The sequence below is a fragment of a genome, unplaced genomic scaffold, assembly GCF_019419815.1.
Source record: "Pyrus x bretschneideri cultivar Hongxiangsu unplaced genomic scaffold, Pyrus_bretschneideri_v1 Contig9, whole genome shotgun sequence".
NCBI lineage: Eukaryota > Viridiplantae > Streptophyta > Magnoliopsida > Rosales > Rosaceae > Pyrus > Pyrus x bretschneideri.
In genome coordinates, this window is record NW_025999831.1 from 7,312,508 (window position 1) to 7,333,388 (window position 20,881).

General features: G+C 35.5%; 3 protein-coding genes and 1 non-coding gene across 5 annotated transcripts; 2 read left to right on the forward strand and 2 right to left on the reverse strand.

Annotated features, from left to right (window-relative positions):
• On the forward strand, window positions 1-799 carry LOC125467814 (probable calcium-binding protein CML36). Its single transcript, XM_009343683.3, has one exon. The coding sequence runs from the start codon at window positions 67-69 to the stop codon at window positions 727-729; it is 663 nt and encodes a 220-aa protein (XP_009341958.3). The 5' UTR covers window positions 1-66; the 3' UTR covers window positions 730-799.
• A 12,004-nt stretch (window positions 800-12,803) lies between these two features.
• Window positions 12,804-13,007, reverse strand: LOC125473626. The gene has a single exon (XR_007255463.1). It is a non-coding gene; the product is annotated as a small nucleolar RNA U3 (small nucleolar RNA).
• A 177-nt stretch (window positions 13,008-13,184) lies between these two features.
• Window positions 13,185-16,627, forward strand: LOC103933983 (pentatricopeptide repeat-containing protein At1g15510, chloroplastic; the record flags this gene model as incomplete). Its single annotated transcript, XM_018644157.2, has 1 exon — window positions 13,185-16,627. A coding segment is annotated over one exon (2,181 nt), but the record flags the coding sequence as incomplete, so codon positions are not given.
• On the reverse strand, window positions 16,565-20,764 carry LOC103933971. 2 transcript variants are annotated; one of them, XM_018644158.2, is made up of 4 exons: window positions 20,498-20,764; window positions 18,945-19,927; window positions 18,531-18,607; window positions 16,565-16,944 (listed from the first exon to the last, which is right to left on the reverse strand). In XM_018644158.2, the coding sequence occupies exon 2, from the start codon at window positions 19,869-19,871 to the stop codon at window positions 19,032-19,034; it is 840 nt and encodes a 279-aa protein (XP_018499674.1). In that variant the 5' UTR covers window positions 19,872-19,927; window positions 20,498-20,764; the 3' UTR covers window positions 16,565-16,944; window positions 18,531-18,607; window positions 18,945-19,031. The 2 variants fall into 2 exon arrangements, with proteins under 2 accessions (XP_018499674.1, XP_048432480.1); XM_048576523.1 differs by lacking the exon at window positions 20,498-20,764 and adding an exon at window positions 20,093-20,473.
• Between the last annotated feature and the right edge of the window lie 117 nt (window positions 20,765-20,881).

Genomic DNA, 20,881 nt, shown 5'->3' on the forward strand with positions numbered 1-20,881 from the left:
TCATCATCATCATCATCCTTTCTTTCTCTACAACTTCTTCCCCCATCTGGGTTTTCATCTTCAACCATGAAGCTCATCAAAATTAGCCCTAAAAATCTCAGTCCGAAACGCCTCTTCGGGTCCAAGAAGGACCGGTCCTCCGTGTCCCGCTCCGAGCCGCCGTCGTTCGGTTCCGGAACGGATTCTTCCTCCTCCTCTTCCTCGGACTCAATTCACAAGCCCGGGGCCGGAGCCGGCGGTATCACCACGCCCACCAGCGTTTTGCCCGAAAAATCGGGTGACTGGTCCGATTTTTCGGCTGATCTCGACATGGCCCAAGCGTTTAAGCTTATAGACCGGGACAACGACGGAGTGGTGTCGAGGAAAGAACTCGAGGCGCTTCTGTGCCGGCTCGGGAACGACCCGCCGAGTCAAGAGGAGGTGACGTTGATGCTGAGCGAGGTGGACCGAGACGGCAACGGTTCGATAACCCTTGAGGCTTTATTGAACCAGGTCGGACCGGTTTCCGGTCCAGCTGCCGACTCGGAGCTTCGGGATGCGTTTGAAGTGTTTGACACGGATAACGACGGCAAAATATCGGCGGAGGAACTTTTGAGGGTTTTCACGGCTATAGGGGACGAACGGTGCACGTTAGAGGAGTGCCGGCGTATGATAGACGGGGTAGATAAGGACGGGGATGGGTTCGTGTGCTTTGAGGAGTTTGTTCATATGATGGAGCTGCAGAGATGAAATGGATGTATGGTATTTAAGAGTCTTAAAAATATTGAAATGATCAGAGGATCTGACGGCTTGGATTTAATCAGTCTCAAACTACATTTGTCCTACTTTTATTTTCTTTCTTCGATTTTTTTTTTTTTTTTTTTTTTTTTGCTGCTCAATGTTCTTCCTCTTTTTTTAATCTCCTATTTCAAGTAAAAAGCAAAGAACACCTAATGATATTATTATGATGGTTTTTTTTTTTAAATGGACAATTGGTGGTAAGTTACGGTTATGCGCTTTATCTGAAGGTTGGAAAGACTTGTAGAGGCAATTTAGCTTTCCTTTATCGGAGATCGGAAAGATTTACAGAGGCATTTAAGCTTTTCTCATATCACAAGTTTGGTTTTCATACTAGCAGCGGTTTCGAATTCGAGACCTCTAATATTTAGTTATGTTAGAAAAATTGTGCTAGTTAGTCGTTAAAGACAGTAAAATTGATGGAGCGAATTTGCAATAGGGTACATAAAAATGATTCAATAACTATTGAGTTAAATAGTTAATTGTTTAATTTGTAAAATCGGTGGAGTCAACTTGCACTATATTACATAAGAATGATTGTGCACAATTTGCATTAGGGTACATAAGAATGATTGCGCACAACATTATGATAAAGTGCCATATGAATTTACATTAAGGGTTACGAAAAAATAATTGTGCACAAAATTTAAAAGGGATGTACTATTCACACATATTTTTTTATTTCTTACACATCCTTTATTAATTTATGTTCGTTAATCTTTTTCAATTCATTCGATCCGTCGGTCGAAAATCAAAATGGTAAGGGAGAAGTAAAAAGGAGTTTGTGGATATCACACCCTAATTTAAAATCTCTTCAAATAAAAAATCAAGGAATTAGGTTCGGAATTATTTTATGCAATCAAATTTTCCATATGAATTATTTGGGAATGTCAAGCCAAATGGATTTGTAATTACGAAATTATTTGGTGATGTCTTTTCCTTTTTTTTTTTCTCATTAAGGAACCTATTTGGCGTAGGGAGAGATTTTTCAAGTACTTGGTATTCAAAAGGTACTACATCTGTCATAATAGTACCTGCTTAAGTATAAATCAAAGAACAAAAAAATTTTATCCCACCGAGTGGCGTCGGTTATATGAATCTTAAAACGCTACTGGACTCGGTTTTGTGTCATGTCTTCCATTAGATTCAAGTAGTCCAAGTCTTTTTTTAAAGTCTCTTTCCAAGTTAGGAGGAAGACGCAGGTCTGACTATCTCTTCACTCTGTCTCTCTCTCTCTCGATCTTCAATCTTCATCGATTCACTGTCATTTTGTCTCTGATTTCAATTTGGAGTTTTAATGCAGGTTCGGATGATTTCCATTTCAATATAGATTATTTGGATTTTGATGTAGGTTCGGTTTTGGAAATTCCTAAACACCCAAAACATTTATGGATTCCCAAAATTTGGTAATACCAAAATTTCGGTTCGGAATCAATCGTCGAATTCCTGTTTTGAAACTGTTCGCTTCGGATTCAGTATCCTACATCGAACTAGCCCTAATTAGGTTTGATATAAAAGTTTGAGAATAATTGAAAGTGTTTTTTATAACCAATGTACCTTGGATTTGAAACTCCTCATTTCTGGTATGCATCTTGGCTTCTAACCTTTCATTTTTGGCCTTTTAACTACATTAAAAATAAAATTAAAAATTAAAAATTAAATTAATTCAACGGACCATTTTAAACACTTTTTAAGCATTCAGAAACGTTTTCCTGAAGGGAAATCCAACCATTGGCCCAACCTATTTTCTCACTTGCACACTAGTTTTCTCACTTTCCCATTTAATTAAAAGGACGCATGATTATGTGACCATCACACATTTGTAACTAAATCATAGTTTGACACGGTCAGCCTATAACATTGTTTTAAAAATCCCAGCTTAGACGCTAGACGGCTGGCTAGTTCACTGTCCCGATTAATCTTTAGACTTTTGAAAATTAAGAAATGACGCCTATAACTGCTTAAGCGTCCTGCCTAGATTGCCTAGGGGCCTGTCTAGACCACCTAGGCACCCACCTAACCCTCCTAAACCCTCATAGGTTGCGACCCTCAAATTAGACAGAAAATAGATAACTTTCTTTTTTGTATTATGTTCTAATACTTCATAATCTATGTCATTGTATTTTACAATTTATGTATCCAAGTGCAATTATATATATATATATATATATAAGTATAAGCAAGCGTTTATTTTTACAATATAGAATAAATACTTAAATCCGCCTCAGCTCCACCTAGTCCGCCTAGGCACTAGGCCCCATCCCACCACCCGACTAACTAACGCATGACGTCTTTTAGAACATTGGCCAATAATGGACTAGAGAGTTGGCTAATGTCTAGATATGGAAAATGACTTACATGAAATATATTTACCATCATTGTAATGTCTCAGTTCAATAATGTCATGTCATTTATAAATTTTTCTCCACATAATATCATATTATTGAATTAGAACATCGCTTGACCATAAACTCGTTTCATATAAATTGCTCTTTGAACATGTGTTGATATCAGAAAAATGTTAACCATTTTCTTAGTAAAAATAAGAATTTTTTATCGTTGTTCAAACTTGGCATGGAATACTTGTCTTATGTTACTTTTAAATTGTAACTTCATTTTCATTAAAAAAGAAAGGAAAAATGGTGGAAAGTTGTGACTACTTCGGTTGTCCAAAAGAGAACGGATTAAATAAGCGAAATAAAGAAAGAGTGTGCTGTTCACATATTTATTTTTACTTCTCATACATTTCTTGTTACTTTTTATCCTTTGATCTTTTTCAGTTCAATTGATCTAATGGTCAAAAATCAAGAAGGATGTGTGAGAAGTAAAAGAAAACGTGTGGATAGCATCCTAAAAAAAACAAAGCAAAACTTTGGAATTTACCTAAGATATTATTTTTCATGGGAAGTTGTTGTCCATTTCCCTTCAATCCCTTCTAAAGTTAAAGCTAATCTTGAGATAACGAAAATTCCTTGATGCTCCTATGTATCTTATTTACAGATATTTGTTCGATTTTAACTATTCGATACTCGACGAATAATTTAAAAGTTAAAGTTTTGTTATATAAAATAGGGTTAACCATCTTTTACACATTTCAGGTTTGAGATAATTTTAAAATTGGTCATGAGATTCTAATTTTAAATTGCACAATGAGAGGTTTTGAAATTGCTTTTATTTACACATTTTATCTCTTTGAACCTGTAATCCTCTATTGAATTGATGAACTATTTAATCAATATGGTAAAACATGACTTGCACGTTAGCTTGTATTTGCATCATACAATCAATCTGACCGTAGACACAACAATTATAGACCATTTCAATACCTTAGAGCGTAACATGAAAAAATTAAAAGTATGACCCCAATATAAAACCCACTCCAAACCTCAAAAGTGTAAAAAGTAATGAACGCTATAAAATACTCCGAAACATACTAAAAATCAGTAATTAATATGAAAATCAACAACTCAGTCTCATTTGATTAGTATGATGAAGACTGACCAAACAAACAGTTGTTTTACCATATATTTGGTTTACTTCAACTTGGATAGTTTCCTTATGCAAGATTCTTGCTTAATTAATAAATATATATACTCTAAACATCCCTCCCTACTTACAAGTTAAAAGCTTGTGGTGGCACCAACTATTTCATTTGACCGATTAATTTATAAGAATAAACATAAAAGAATGAATGTCCCCAATAGTTTACACTTTCTGCAATTTTTTAAGGGATATGCTTCTGACAACATAAATTGCTTAATATTTACTTTACGAATTCCACTCAATTATTATGTAAATGCATATTTAAGTTTTGCATCCTTGTATATCTTCTATTATTTTAGATTGAGAGGATCAAATAATACTTTTGTAACATGTTCTCAGTTAGTTTGTAAGCCTAATTGGATTATTAGTTCTCGCGTTGATATGGTAGTGTGGAGATAGTTATGGGGCTAAAAAATATTAGAATTTAAGCCCGTATGGTGAAGTTTATTAGGATTTAAGCCTAAAATTGTAAATTTCATTAATTTTCCTTTTAATTGCTAGCACATGAGGCTCACATGTGATTTTAAAAATATAAAGTTAGCCTCACATGCTAACAACTAACAAAAAGTTCCGTTTTAAGCTCATATGTGTGACACATGTGTTAATAATTAACATAAAGTTTATGAAATTTTTAATTTTGAGCTTAAATCCTAATAAACTTCACCACTAGGGCTTAAATCCTAATTTTTTTTACCACATGTGCTATCTTTCGACTACCCTATCACCACTAGGTCTATTAATCCAATTAAGCCTTGTTTGTATAACATTCAATTTTTTTTTTTGAACAAACGATATTATCTACACTAAGGGGAGGGGGTGGCCTTAGCCTCACAATGGGCTAGCAATAATGTGGTTCAAACACACATTTGGCGAGAATCGAGCCTAAGACATGTCACTTACAAGTGAAAACGAATACTACTAAACCGTAGTTTTAAGTGGCATAACATTCAAAGTTGTGTTTTCATCGTAAATGATTATGAAAATTAAATTGAAATTAAAAGTATAGAAATGTAGTAACAAATACATTTTCGTTTTGACAATCTCCACGGTATAAGAGAGTTATGATGACCATATAAACGGTGATGGCATTGGGACGACTTACTGCCTGACTCGTTAATCAGCATGATACCATATAAAGCATGTTAAGTTTAATAAGAAAAAGAAAAGTAAACATTAGACACCTTCTAGATTATTATTTTTAATACTCCCAATTCTTTGTTTTTTGGTCTATATTCGATTCCCATTTTCATATTTGTCTGAGTCCAACGCATGTAAAATTAAATAAATAAATTTATTAGTTTTTTTGTTACAAACGATATTATTTATCTAAAGAGGAGGATGTGAGTATAAATTCACAATGGGCTAGTAATAATGTAGTTTAAATTCGTATTTGTCAAGAAATCAAACTTAATATCTCTCACTTACAAATAAAAAGAAATACTATTGTATTATAGTTCTAAACTGCTGATATATTAGTTGTACAATATTATTTAATTAAATTCTTGGAAAATATGGACAAAGTCTTGGAATATGGGCGGTTTGGCGTAAAGTGAAGGTGGGGTTGATAGTGTTCCTACTTCTTTAATGACTGGGATGAGTGATTTGTAGTACTATGCATAGGACTACACAACATGTCACCAACAATCCCCATCTTTTTTGGGCTATTTGCTGGTTTGAAAATGTCCTTTAATTTGTTGTATAGTAGAAAGATACAATTTTACAATTTTACGCAAAGAAAATTCAAATGTAGGATGCTTGTGGCTAGTTTGGTATGTGGCGCTTTTTAAAAAAACTATTTATGTTGTTACGTGAGAATAAATAGTTGTAAAATAACGTTAATGAGTGTTTAGTAAACTTTTTTTTGGTAAAAGCTTTTAACTAAAAAAATAGTGTTTGAGACTTTGGTTAACTTTTATATAAATTGTTGTGAATATGTTAAATGACTAAGAATGATATGATATTTAATATGATATAATAATTATCAAAGAGAATAATGAAGAAGCAATGATTGTAATTTTGTAAAATACATGGGGGTATATTCATCATTTGAAAGTTTCATTATATGGCCACTAATTATTATGCTTTGAAAAAAAAAGGACTTTTTTTACTTTTTTAAGAAATATGGTATACCTTACTTCTGCTTTTTATGTTTTTCTATTGTCATTAACAATAATTTAAAAAATACGCTTTTTTTATTTTAGTTTTACCAAACATATTTGAAGTTCTAGATTTTTTTAATAAGCTATTTTATTTTTAAAGCACCACAATTCAAACCAGCCCTTAGAGTATTTCTAATCGAGATGTTAAAAGATAAATATTAAACGTTAATTTGATAGCTTATGCGGCAATATCAAATTTTCTCTTCTTCTAACCCATATTTTTTTTGTTATAAATAATATTTGTATGACTTTTTTTTTTTTTAAAACAACAATTTTTTATATCTTCTTTAAAAATATACTTAATTTTGGACCAGGATCCTCTCCTAATTTAAGGAAGAGGATCCTCATGACCAAGGGATGTAGGCTGTTGGATGAAAATCCAACGGTTATAATTATTATAACTTTAAAGGGACCTTCCTGTTTGTAGCTGTTAAATTTTCATCCAACAACCCACATCTATTGGTCATGAGGATCCTCATCCTTATATTAGGAGAGGATCCTAATCCCTTAATTTTAGTCGTGCCGGCGCCGGCTAAAGTGTGGTGTGCCTCATCCTCAGCGATCAAATTAAATTTCTCTTTCTTCCTTTTTAATAAATTTAATATAATTATCCTACCATTTTATTATAAAAGAAAATCAAAATATAAAAGAATGTTGTGGAAGAAGAGAGAATTTTATGTAAAGTTGGTTAACCCATGTTACTTGTCCTGTTTGGGACCTTTTCCAGGAAACTTCAATGCCTCTACCCCATCACCTGACAAGGACAGAAATTGTTTGGCTGGATTCTTGTGTTGGTGAGCGGGAGTTGGAGTAGGACAAGGGCCAAAACACTATTAGAAAAAAACGTTTTTAGGTGCCAAAACACTATTAAAAAAAAAACTTTTTCGTTTAACTAAAATGCTTTTTCAGATTGTTATAATTTCTTATTTTAATCTTTGAAATTTAACATCGATAGAAATGGTCCCTAAGATTGTACACCGTCAATCATTTTGGTCATTCCGTAAAAAACCTCATTAAATTGAGCGTATTTTTGTCAAATAAATCATCTCCACTTAAACTCGTGGTTTCTTCAATTTAACGGAATTTTTTTATATAATGACTAAAATTACTGACGGTAGACAGTCTCATAAACCACTTCTATTAATTTTAAATCTCAAATACCAATGTAGGGAGTTATACTAATCTCAAAGGCCATTTTAGCTAAAAAAAAACCTTTACAAATTTCAAATTTTAGATTCTATAGATCAATTTGGAGATCAGTTTGAGTTCTTGTATTCCAAGCAGACAAATTACCATTTACCAAAGGTAAAACTTTCTCCATTGCATATGAAAATTGAAGCCAAGTATAACTTTTGACTTTTAAGTTTAATTGAATTTCTCTCAAATGCAGTGAGAAAAGTTTGAGTCATATATGACTCAAAAGTTTATTAAATTTCTCTCAAATGCATGAGAAAAGTTTGAGTCATATATGACTCAAAAGTTTAATTGTAAAGTTATATTTGGTTCTGATTTAACTCGAGTCATATATAATCATGCAATTAATTCCAAAAGTTATATTTGACTCTTATTTGATGTAATTGAAATGCAATAACATTTGGAGTCAAATTTGTTGTCCATAAGAGCAATTTCACCCGATGGGTAAGGACACCAACCAGAGCAGCCTAATGGCAGTTACTATTCATTCTGAAAGGTAATTGTTTTTGTACAGCTTCAATCGTTTTGCATTTACTATTGAGATTACTATTCACAAATATATATATATATATTTTTTTTAAGTATAATTAAGATATTTAATAATTAACGAAGGTGTTAGATTTTGGTACGAGAGTTAAAATGATAGTTGGGTATTTATATAAAAAATAAAAACCGTTTAGTCGCTTAATCGATGAAGGTCAAATAGCAGGAATAACGGGCACCGTGGCTTGCCAAATGGGTTGCTACTATTTTTCAGCCACAAGCCCAATGACAACTTAGGAGCTGGGTTTAACTAGCCCAGATTATGTGTGCATTGCACGAGCCACGCGCAAAAAAAAAAAAGAAAAAAAAAAGAGCAGTAAGTATGGTTGACGTCGGGCAATTTTATCGTCCTTGTCCTTGCACAAAGGTGCGGGTGAAATTGCTCTAAGAGACGATTTTATTTATTTTTCATATTATGGCTCTATGTTAGTGGATTTTTATTCTCAAAATTAATTTCCATTTTACCATATGTCCTTTCTTAGTCATTTGATTCTGTGAACATCTTCACAAGGTTAATTTTTATATGGTATATATAATTTTTCCATTTTTATAACCATGAAAATTTTGATGAGGAAAGGAGAAAGGCATTCAAATATGAGTTTTTTTTTTCTTTTTTTTTAACAAACGGTATCATCTCACTAAGAGAGTGAGGAAGTGGGCTAAGCTTCACAATGAGCTAGCAATAATGAGGTTTAAATTCGTCTTTAATAAGAATCATACTTAAGACCTCTCACTTATCAGTTAAGAAGTTCAAATTAGATGTTACGTATCTATCACGTGCTGAATAAAACAAAGCCCTTGAGCCTTGCACTATTCATTCTTCTTCATTATTAAAGGCCCAAATCTTTGTACATGAAATAAATAGATTGGGCCATGTGATAGGCCCAAATATTTATTTCCAATCTAAACAGGAAGGGTTGATAGTATTGAAACTATCGAGCTTTAGAATTAAACGAGTAGGGTGCATTTTTCCTCACCCTAAAGTAGGTGGTAATATTTACCACCTTACTTACTACTATTGAGTGAGTTTAATTTTTTTTATGTTTGTGTTTATATACTATACAAATTTCGAAACTTAAATCATTTAACTGTGATAAATAAGGTTGTAAGCATCACCGTCATTTGAGGGCGACAGAAAAATATTTCCAAATGTGTATATCCACTTCACAAATCTCCAAATTTAAAGTCATGACATAGTGTAGTCTTCAAACTATATTCCCTAAGCTCTCATGTCAATCTAATATGGTTTTACTGCTTGCCTAGACATGCCTCTAGAGATAGTAGCTAACTTGACCGTCTTAGATAAACGTGCTAAAGTATCGATCATTAAATCTCTTCTTCTAACATAGGCTTTAGTCTAAACTCTAAAGGGTATAAGTGTAGGATCATATAGATCTAGGGGCTCACACACTGACTTGAAGAGGGACCAATTTGTCATCCAACTATCAGCTGCAGTTAGCACATATAGTATGGAATGTATGATATAGTGTATTCTCATTTTAATGAACGTGTCACATGGCCACTTGACATACACCATATGGATCTTAGTCTAAGTGCTAAACAAATGCCTAATTTGAGCATCAAACCTATTCTCTCTCATGATGCCTACCTAGTTATTCACATCCAACTTGATAAGCTTTAACATGAACTTTAATGAAAAAATCTCCCGGTTTGACCTTTGTTAGGTCTCATCTTAGACACTTTTAAGGAGACATATATGATATATGTATATCTAGTGTACGTTTTGTATGTGAGTGCCAAGGCGTTTCAAACACATATTTCTCATCACACTGGCTACTTGAGTGCCAAGGCGAATCATATCATGGAAGTGAAACCAACTGTATCTTGGTGATAGTCGTATAAATGTGCATCATAACGTTCTATAAAAATGTTAATATAATGAGTCTTTTGTAGCTCTTATGTCTAAAAGTATGACATATATCACAACTACCTCTAGGGCTACATATTAAGACTCATTATTTTGCACAATTGCAAGTAATCATGAACAAATTTGGGTCCCTCCCCCCTCCCCAATTTAGGGATTTCTTTTGCATAGATTAGGGCAGACTCACATAACAATCTCTCTAGTTAATGCAAAACACCTCCAAAATAGTTTTTTTCTTAAGGAGCACCTATGTTTTCACAAGTAGGTGGCTTCTTTCGATTTCATATAAAGTAAATGCAAGTACATTTTCATCACTCTATTGAGAACATATTTTCATCACCCATGTAGTGAGCTTAAGGAGCACCCATGTAGCGAGCTTTTTGATGAGTCAATTTCATATTATATATTTTACCCTATTCTTAGTATGTTTTGGTAATTATTTTGGTAGAATTTTGATACTTTGGTTTATATTTCTAATATAGGACATTTGACTTCCTCTGAAGCAAAACATGATCAAACGGATGAATTTAGCAATGATTTAAGGTGGGGGACGTTCGTGTGCCTCTTGGCGTGTTCGTATCAAAATTTGGGATTTTTCTACCAAGCGGTTATTTTCTGGCAACGGAATAAAGGAGCAGTGCGCAATGTTGGAAAATGACGTTTTTGGGCTTAAATTGCGTTTGTGGAGCCCAAGATGACCTCTGTTGGGTTTGTGGCTTTCTGGATAAGTGTTTAGAATATTCCAAACCTTAAATCTAGCTATATTGGGCTAGTTTTGGAGCAGCTTAGGGGTCTAAAACGTGACTGTTCAGATTTTAGGCAAGTTTTACCATTTAATTTAGGGTTATGTTTCCTATTTTATTTTATTTAGTTAGTTTCCTAGTTCGATTGAAAGACCTTTTATTAAGAGAATTTAATTTCTAGGTTAAATAAGCTTGGCCACCCTATTCCTAGCATCAACTTCTTCTCCGTGCATTCTTGAAGAGAGGAAATTGGCCAAGTGTATAGATTTTTAGACTTTTTCCATTCAAGGTGTTTTCGTTCTTTTGTTAATTCAATAAAGAACTTTGTGATTTCTATTATGAATATGCGTAACTAATTCTCTTTTTGCTAGGGTGAGGCCACGAGTCTTAGTAAGAATATGTATTTTCTCTTCAATTTGCTTATGATTATATGTATGCAGGTTTTCGAATTATTGATCACTGGTTTTAACTATCTAATTGTCTTGATGCTTGATCATCATTAGGATGTTTAGAAAAGTAATTCGATGCAATTTTGGTCGGAGGTCAGTCCTGAAATTGATGAAAGCTTTTTGTGATTAATATGTGCAAGTTCACTTAGGATGAATACCACGTCTTAAGGGTTGCATGGTTTTTCAAAAGGTTTCACATAACTTAATGAGTCATGCATGTTTAAATTTGATCTGAATACCACAGATGGATTGCATGTTTGATATACGCTCTATGTTGGGGGTCCAAGTAGGCATATATTAGGAAAACCTAACCTTCAAATATGCAAGTATAAGTCATAAGTAATTGAGAGAACTATATAGGATTGTTAAGGTGACGGCGGATCCTAGTGTGTTCTTAATTTGATTTCCACAAAACTGTTTCTTTTTTCTTCACCTTAATGTTGCATATTAGTTTACTTTTATTAATTAAATTCATTTTATTAAATTAGGTCATAAAAATCAATCATCTCAATTTCTGCGTTACAATAATTAATTGGAATTTGGTTTGCTTCAATTTATTTAATAATCCTGGTGGAGAACAACCTTACGATAACCATTTATACTACAATAACCTTGTCATTCTTGCAAGTATCATAGGAGTTTTTAAACCTTTTGCAAGTATCATAGGAGTTTATGAATGTCAAGAACTTCTTTACGGCTCTAAGTCTCTTATGTCTAAAAGTATGACATATATCACAACTACCTCTAAGGCTACATCTTAAGACTCATCATTTTGCACAATTGCAAGTAATCATGAACAAATTTGGGTCCCCCCAATTTAGGAACTTCTTTTGCATAGAGTAGGGCAGACTCACATAAAATCTCTCTAGTTAATGCAAAACACCTCCAAAATAGTTTTTTTTGCCTATGTTTTCACAAGTAGGTGGCTTGTTTCAATTTCATATAAAGTAGATGCAAGTACATTTTCATCACTCTATTGAGAACATATTTCAACCGTGAGTAGCCATGAAATTTCTTGCACCTTGAACAAACATTTTTCCACGAAGGATCTTATGTCAATCCTATGGTGATATAATAATCAAAATGATGTTTTATGAATGTCAAGAACTTCTTTAGACTCCAAGTCTAGCACTGATATATGATTATTCATAAATGATTTGAGTTGGTCAATCATCCACTTCTCAGATAAATTGCGCATAAACGCTTTGTGAATAACGAGCATACAACACTTTTATCATGAGGATTGATGAGTTTATATACAAATACCTCAAATAGTATATATATCATTTCTTGGTTCTTAGACATGTACCATACAAGACTTGGTCATACAATTTTCAATCCAGCTAATAAGAAATTAAATTATCATGAGGATTGATGAGTTTATATACAAATACCTCAAATAGTATATATATCATTTCTTGGTTCTTAGACATGCACCATACAAGACTTGGTCATACAATTTTCAATCCAGCTAATAAGAAATTAAATTAAAAAAAAAATGCAAAAGGTAAACCTGTATTGCGACCACCCCAGCCAGTCGAACCGACTGAGGACGATCCTCTACCGCTTGATGGAACCAAAGAACCATCATCTGTTAATCACGCTTTTATCAGACGGTCATGATTCATCCACCAGGTTAGGGTTTTTGTCTTCTTAGAGATCAAGGATACAGAAGTACAATCCCATAAAACAGATAATGTTCAAGTGAGGTCGTGACACGTGTGGACAAGTCAAGCTATATAAACTGCATCATTTCCTTGCGACTGGTCGATGTGGGACCCTTTGGCACTAAGTTTTATTCATTCGCTCACTGATTTGAACCTCCTCTGTGCACAAAACTGAGAATACAGTCTCTCTAGCTTTTCCAGATTTCAAGTCTTCGTCTTAATCTTTCAAGATTTCTTCCCGTTTCCATGTTTTCCAACGTTTCGAGTTCTCGTCTCTCCACTCCAAGCTTGCTCTGCTACTTCGAACCCATCACTTGAAATCCCACTACCACCACATCGCCCCCTCTCCTTCTTCTTTTTCTTCTTCGTCAAGCTCGGTGCTGCTGCATTCATGCCAGAACCTCCAGACCCTGAAACAGGTCCACGCTCGTATCCTGGTCTCAACTGGGATCCAGCCCTCTTCCCATTTTTCAAAGTTATTCACTCTGTACGCTCGTTTCGATGACCTCGGCAGCGCCGTTTCGGTTTTCGGTTCGATTCGAGAACCAAATACCATGCTGTGGAATTTAATGATGAAGTCCCATGTCGAATGCGGTCTTGTTGATTCGGCTCTGTTGCTGTACAAGAAGATGCGTGAGTTGGGTGTTTCGCATGATTGCTTTACGTTCCCGATTGTAAACAGGGTGGTTATGTTGCTTGGGGGTGAAGTTGGGTATGCAGGAATGGTTCACTGTGTGGCAATTCAAATGGGTTTTGGAATGGATGTGTATTTTGGTAATACAATGATTGATTTTTATGTGAAATGCGGAGCAATTGATCATGCTCGTATGTTGTTTGATGAAATGTGTCAAAGAGATTTGGTTTCTTGGACATCGATGATTTCCGGGTATGTTTCGGAGGGGAATGTTGCCTGTGGGTTGAGCTTGTTCAATGAAATGAGGTTGGAGTTGGAACCGAATTCCGTTACTATGTTGATCATGTTGCAAGGATGTTGTGGCACTGAAAGTGCAATATGTGGAAGTCAATTTCATGGTTATGTGATTAAGAATGGTTTGCTGTATGATGCATCCGTGCAGAACTCAATCTTGAGAATGTATGCTAAATTAGGTACAATCAACGAAGTTGAAGGCTTTTTCAGCGAACTTGATAGAAGGGATGTCGTCTCCTGGAATATCTGCATTTCCATTTTTTCTTCGAGAGGGGATGTTGCGAAAGTAAGAGAGTTGTTCAATGATATGCAGGGCAAAGTGGCGCCGGGCGTTGAGACATTAACTTTGGTTATATCAGCATTGGCCAAACATGGGATTCTTTCCCAAGGTGAAAGCTTGCATTGTTTGGCGATAAAACGTGGGCTTTGTGATCACGTTTTGCAGACATCTTTGTTAGACCTCTATGCCAAGTGTGGAGAATTGGGAATCTCAGATAGGCTGTTCAGAGAAATCCCTCACAGGAACACCATTACTTGGGGTGCAATGATGTTTGGCTTCATTCAAAATGGTTGGTTTAATGAAGCTGTTGGACTGTTACGCGAAATGCAAGCTTCGGGTCCAGAACCAAGGGCTGAGATACTAAGAAGCCTCGTTGATGCATTTGCAAACCTAGGTGCTTTGAAGTTGGGAAAACAAATTCATGGCTATATCATAAGGAAATCATTGTATGAAGGCGATGAAAGCTATACTCATCTCGAAACCTCCATAATAAACATGTACATAAGATGTGGTAGCCTATCTGCAGCTAGAGTGTGTTTTGATAGAATGTTGGTCAAAGATATAGTGACTTGGACATCAATGATTGAGGGCTATGGGAGCCACGGACTTGGTTTTGAAGCCTTGAAACTTTTTGACCTGATGATTAGAGAAGGAATAAGACCAAATAGTGTCACCTTCATAAGCTTGTTATCTGCTTGTAGCCATTCCGGTCTTGTGACTGAAGGTTGTGATGCTTTTTATTCCATGAAATGGAAGTTTGGTATCGAACCTGATTTAGACCATTACACTAGCATTGTCGATCTCTTGGGTCGATCTGGGAAGCTTAAAGAGGCCTTAGCTGTCATTATGAAAATGATGACTTTTCCGGATAGTAGGATTTGGGGTGCTCTTCTTTCAGGATGTAGAATTTACAGTCTCAGAGATGTTGGGGAGTATGCTGCTCAGAGGCTCTTGGAACTAGAACCTGATAACGCTGGGTACTATACTCTGTTGAGTAACACACAAGCTAGTGTTGGACAGTGGGATGAAGTAGAAGAGACGAGGAGAGTTATGAGCGAGATGGATCTAAAGAAGATGCCAGGGTGGAGCTGCATTGAGGCTGAAGGAAGAATTTATGGGTTTGTTTCGGGAGATAGATCGCACCATCAAGTGGAGGAAATTTATGAAGTATTGGAATGTCTATGCAGGATGCAATAGGGATTGATTTGAAGTTGCTGATCAGCTAAGTTGACATGTTAATTGACGGATATAGCTGCCTACTCTAAGGGACAATGGTTTGTGATACTATCAGGACTTTGCTTTGCAGCGATAGCAGCACGGTAGCAACATCCAAGTGGTTAGTCCGAACTTGAGAAGATAAGTGCCAAGTGAGTTTTAAGATGGCAAGGCACAAGAAGGGGAAGGCCTTTTGGGTTTGTTTCTGGCTTTTGGAGATCGATCTCACGCCATCAAGTGGGTTGCGATTCATTAAGTTTGGATGCTTAAGTAGGAAAACAAGCGGCTACAGGTTCTCAATGTGATACAGCCTTTTCTATTTTAGTTGCTAAAGAACGGCGAATTCCATCTGATGTGAAACAGGGATTTGTAATAAGCCGCGATTCATGAAGTATTTGAAGTTCCTTTCTGCCCGTCATAAGCACGTTAGTAGCAAGTGATACTCAAGAGCAGTTTGCTTCGGAGGCTGTCCGTTGGCGGATCAAGTTCGCCATTACTGGAGGCTGCTGGCATGATGAGCATCGTCGTTGAGACAGAAATATGAAATCGCTCGAACGTCATGCTCAAGTTGAGCATCTGAAACTGCAAGAGATGGATCACAGCCATCGTCCTTGATCTCTCAGGCAAGCTCGTCTCCTTTCATGCCTAACTCAAAACCATCTCAGAGTTAGAGCAAGGTGCTTGAACTAAACACCTAATACAGGTCGACATATCGTAATAGCATTCCTCCGAGAACATAAAAAATGTCACGTACAAATTTAAGCCAAGTCATAAATCTGAATAACTCTGAATCTCCGGCTGGTAAACCGACGTGTTCATGTCTCGGAAACACGAGGTGGTGGTGGTGGTGGTGGAAGTTTAGTAAACATAGAAGTGGGGACGATGGTGGTGACGGAGATGGTGATGTGGCGGCGTGGACGACTTATCAAAATAGGGTGGTAGGAATGAAGATGCAGGTATCCCTTGGCACATACATTTCCTTACATGCGGTCTCATTTACGTTCCCCAAATAAAACGCTAAGTAGAAATTTGAATGAGGGAGTGATTTCCGTACTCGGTCTTTTTGTTACCTCCATTGGCGTTGGGTTATGCCAATCAGAGAAGAGGAAAAGGAGTGCGGAAATCATTACTCATTTGAATACCGTCAACGTAGAAATTAAGACTATAAAATAGACCAAGTGTATCGAAGAGATGGTAATCATCATGTGTAACACACACTCGTGTAAACCAAAAACATTCACATGCGTCTCTTGTACTTGGCATAGTCTGATACCAGTCGTATAGACAAAATACAGGAAACCAGCAATCAAACGCTAAGCTTGCCACGGAAATCTGTACTTACAAATGGTTCAATAATTTTGTCTAGGAATTGTTATTGACACTCTAAAAATCTCATTACACTCCAAACTTTCTATATTTGGAAAGAAAAATACACTTGTGAAAAGTGTAAAATGAGATTTTTGAAGTGCCAATAACACTTCCCTTTCGTGTAAGCAAGTCATCTGTATGAAGGATTGTTCGTTATCCGCTTCGTTGTTCGAACACCTAGACCTGGTAGTATCTGCAAAACAATTTAATCATTGCATTCAGATATCAGGACAACCAAGACTGAAAGAAGTATCAACATATAATTCCAACAGAATTTAATTCAAATAACAATTTGATGACAATCACCAACTCAAAAGACCCGAAGCAGAAGATGCCCAGCCCGCACAATGCCATTCGAACATAGTGAGGAAAAACGAGAGCTCGAATATGATGAAAAAACTAACGATAATTTATAGATTCACCTCTCAAAAACGAGTAACTATAAATTTAAGTTTCTTGAATCTGATCAGCCAAGGAAGCGACAAATCACAGATTGACTAGCTTAAACAAATCACAGATTGTTTTGCAAATGACCTTATTCATTCGTACATTACTTGCGGACTTTTAGGACACATTTCAACCCCTTCAAATTCGATAGAGGTATTCATCAATTTCCCCCCTGAACTTGTGACCATTAGCCAATTTCTCCCCTCAACTTTAATTTTGGCCAATTTCCCCCCTCAACTCTCATAATTAGTCAATTTCCCCCCTCAACTTTAATTTAGCCAATTTCCCCCCCTCAACTCTTATAATTAGTCAATTTGCACCCTACTGATAATTTTTTAATTTGATCATAATTAAACAAGTGTGTGTAAGAAACTAAATAAGATGTATGTTAATCATGTTCCTATATCTTTATCCTATTACAAATAGATTAAAATTTAGAATTTTACAATTTATCATAGATAGTATTATTAGTCATAATAAATCAGTATGGAGTAATTTTATTTGATTTTTGACTATACAAAATTGATAACAAAAAGGATTGATGTGTAAATTTTTGTATGTGAATACAATTTTCTTTATAAAAGTGAAAGCTAAGTTCAAGTAAATTGCAGAGAATCGAGCTTTAGTGAAAAAATGGCTAATCTATTCATAATTTTTGACTCCTTATTAAGAATAACCATTTTATTGAAATAGGTCTGATCCATGAGTTTAGGATTATTATTTCTTTTTTTTATTATTTCTTCTTCTACATGCTTTAAACCCGATTAATAACTTTTTCTTATAATCAACCCATATCACATACTAACTGTATTATGTTTTTGTACATTTTACCCTATATTATGCGGGTGAGTTTATGTTAATTTTAGTACTTTGTTGGAAGTTATTAGAAAGATTGAAAATTAAGAAAAGAATAGATAGAAAATTAAAAAAAAAAAAATTAACAATAGGGTGCAAATTGACTAATTTTGAGAGTTGAGGGGGGAAATTGACTAATTATGAGAGTTGAGGGGGGAAATTGGCCAAAATTAAAGTTGAGGGGGGAAATTGGCCAATGGTCACAAGTTCAGGGGGGAAATTGATGGATACCTCAATTCGATAAGGGATTTCTAGCAAATACCTCTGCATAACCTACTAGCTAGCTATCTGTCATATTTCTGCGATCCGTTCATACGCAGAAGATCCTTGGATACTAAATTAAAGTAGAGAGCACTCCCAACCACTACTTTCAATCCAAAAGAACAGATGAGCAAAATTATGTAAGGCTTTATGTATTTCTGAGTCGATCAATAGCATCATTCATTTCTTTAAATTAGTAAAATAAAGATACTGTACCTGAAATAATTGAGACTGTCTTTACAGCCTTCTACTTGCCTTTGAGATAATGTAAAATCCAACTCCAGTAAAATCTTCTGCAAGAACAAATAAAAAATACCAAGAGACCTAGTTCAGGATCACATGCTAAATTTAAACGAGACTTTCATGAAGACTTAAACTTTAATAGAAAAATGCATTGTTCGACCAATCCTCGGCTGAGACTTATGTACTACTTAGATCTGTCTAATTAAATTTTCCTACAAGTAAAACTACGAAACCAATATGATTTGTGCAAACCCCATCAACAACAATACTCTACAGCAATGTAATTACAAAGTGAATAGAGTCTTGGGAAGGACATATATGATGAAGAAGAAATTTGAACGCAATTAATACAAAAGAAAACAACGGACATAAAATCATTTACTCAACTCATCAAAGTCACATTCCAGCTACTTGATGTGCCATTGATTTCACGAATCAGTAAGCTGAAGTGCCTATACTGTGGTTATAGATGAATCAGTTTACCAGTTTGCCATTGATTTCACGCATCAATAACTTGGAGTTATCAACAACGCGTTTGCTTTCATAAACTACATAACTACACAGTTCATGCCTGGGTGCTGGCTTGAGCCATTTTAATTCAACGAGGGGATCTCTAATCTGAGACTTGCTCAAGATCTCCCTCGCTGGCTGGACATGATTCCACCAAAAATCCGAGAGAACTATTTTCAGAACATCCCAGTATTCTGCATCCCGATATACCCTGAATAGGCTGCTCCCTTTAGGAGTCCAAACATAGAAATCCATCCAATCCCTGTCAAGTATTTCCATTAAACCCTGAGCCTGTGGAACACAGTATAGAGGAATTCGTGACCAAGGGGTAGCCTTCTTCATATTTCCATCAAAAAATGGACACTTAATCTCCAGTACTCCTCGTGAAGGCAATCCGTATACCAGCATATCAATCACCCCATCCGGTGAAGCTCCCAGCCAATCCTCTCCAACATTCCTATTACCATAAACTTGAAATTCAGGAAACAAAACAGAATTTCCTGTTATCAGCTTGTATCTTTCAAGTGCTTCCTCTTCTTTGATATTGCTCCAACAGGTAGCCAAATTACCCGAAAATGGTTCCAGGGCTCCAATCTTCTCTAGCCAAAGCTGGCGTCTTCTGCGATGAAAAAAACCAACCGCCGCAGCAAAAGTGCTTGCTGTCAGTTTATTTTTTCTGAGTCCTTGCCAATTTTTGAACCAGTGCTGAAGACCACTTGAATTAAGAACAGAATAACCTTCAGAAGAAGCAAATCTCATAGAGCAACGAGAAGGGTTGAGAACTTGTCTGCGGTTGGCAAGCATAATAGGAGCCAGAACTGAAAAGAACTAGTTGCTGTAGCTTCTCCGACTAGTAGAATCTGTAACAAGAAAACATTTTTATTTTCCGGCAATCCCAATAAAACCTACGAATGTGATGCTTCATACTTGCAATTCTTGTGTATTGACAGGTGAACAAAAAGGGCAAGCAAGAAGCAAATATCACAGCTCATGGAAAACAAATACAAGTAAGACCAAAGACATACCAATTGCTACACAACGAACCAGTGTGTCAGTATAAGAAATGTAAACTCATGCATACACGAACACGATTATCCACAAAATCGCTGATAATTCTCAACATAGATAAAAGGGGGTGGGGGGTTGAGGCGCGTATCTTCCTTGTAACGGCGACAGTGGCTGTGAATTTCAGAGAAACTAGAATTTCTGCAGGAAATATCCACAAGAACAGCCCCCAGAATCCTAAAGTGTAGCCCTAACTGGCGATTCGTAATCTAATTCTTCCAAATTCAAACCCTAATATTTCAGTGACCCAGAAAACTAACACCATAGAATTAAAAGGAATCAAAATCAATCACCGAGCATGCCAAAAAACAAAAAGTGGAGCCACCAGTTGCAGAAGAGACGGGGAGAGAGATTCAGAGACGTACCAAGAGGGGAAGGGGAAGGGGAAGGACATTGGTGAGAGGTTGAAGAAGATCCTGCGGCAGCATTAGACGGTTGAGGCCGGAGAGATTTTGGAATTTGTTAACTGCGTCCGGATGGGCAAGTGTTAGGGTTTAAGCTCGGGGGTTTTGTCTGCAACGCTGGGTTTTATTTTTTAATTTTTTTTAATTTTTAAAATTGGGCGTTGTGTAACTTTGGATACCATCTCTATTTATCAATTATCCTTGACTGAAATTTTGTTAGTATTTAGTTTTTAATTAAAACATTTAAAATTAATGCAATAATGCATTTCTATGTAAGTTATTATAAGTTTAAATTAAAATTTGATATTTGTAGTTACTTATATTAATCAGATTTTAAATAAAATT

Bases quoted from the DNA above. Each gene is read 5' to 3' on its own strand.
- LOC125467814 (XM_009343683.3), top strand. From the start codon at position 67: ATGAAGCTCATCAAAATTAGCCCTAAAAATCTCAGTCCGAAACGCCTC.
- LOC103933971 (XM_018644158.2), bottom strand. From the start codon at position 19,871: ATGCTTGCCAACCGCAGACAAGTTCTCAACCCTTCTCGTTGCTCTATG.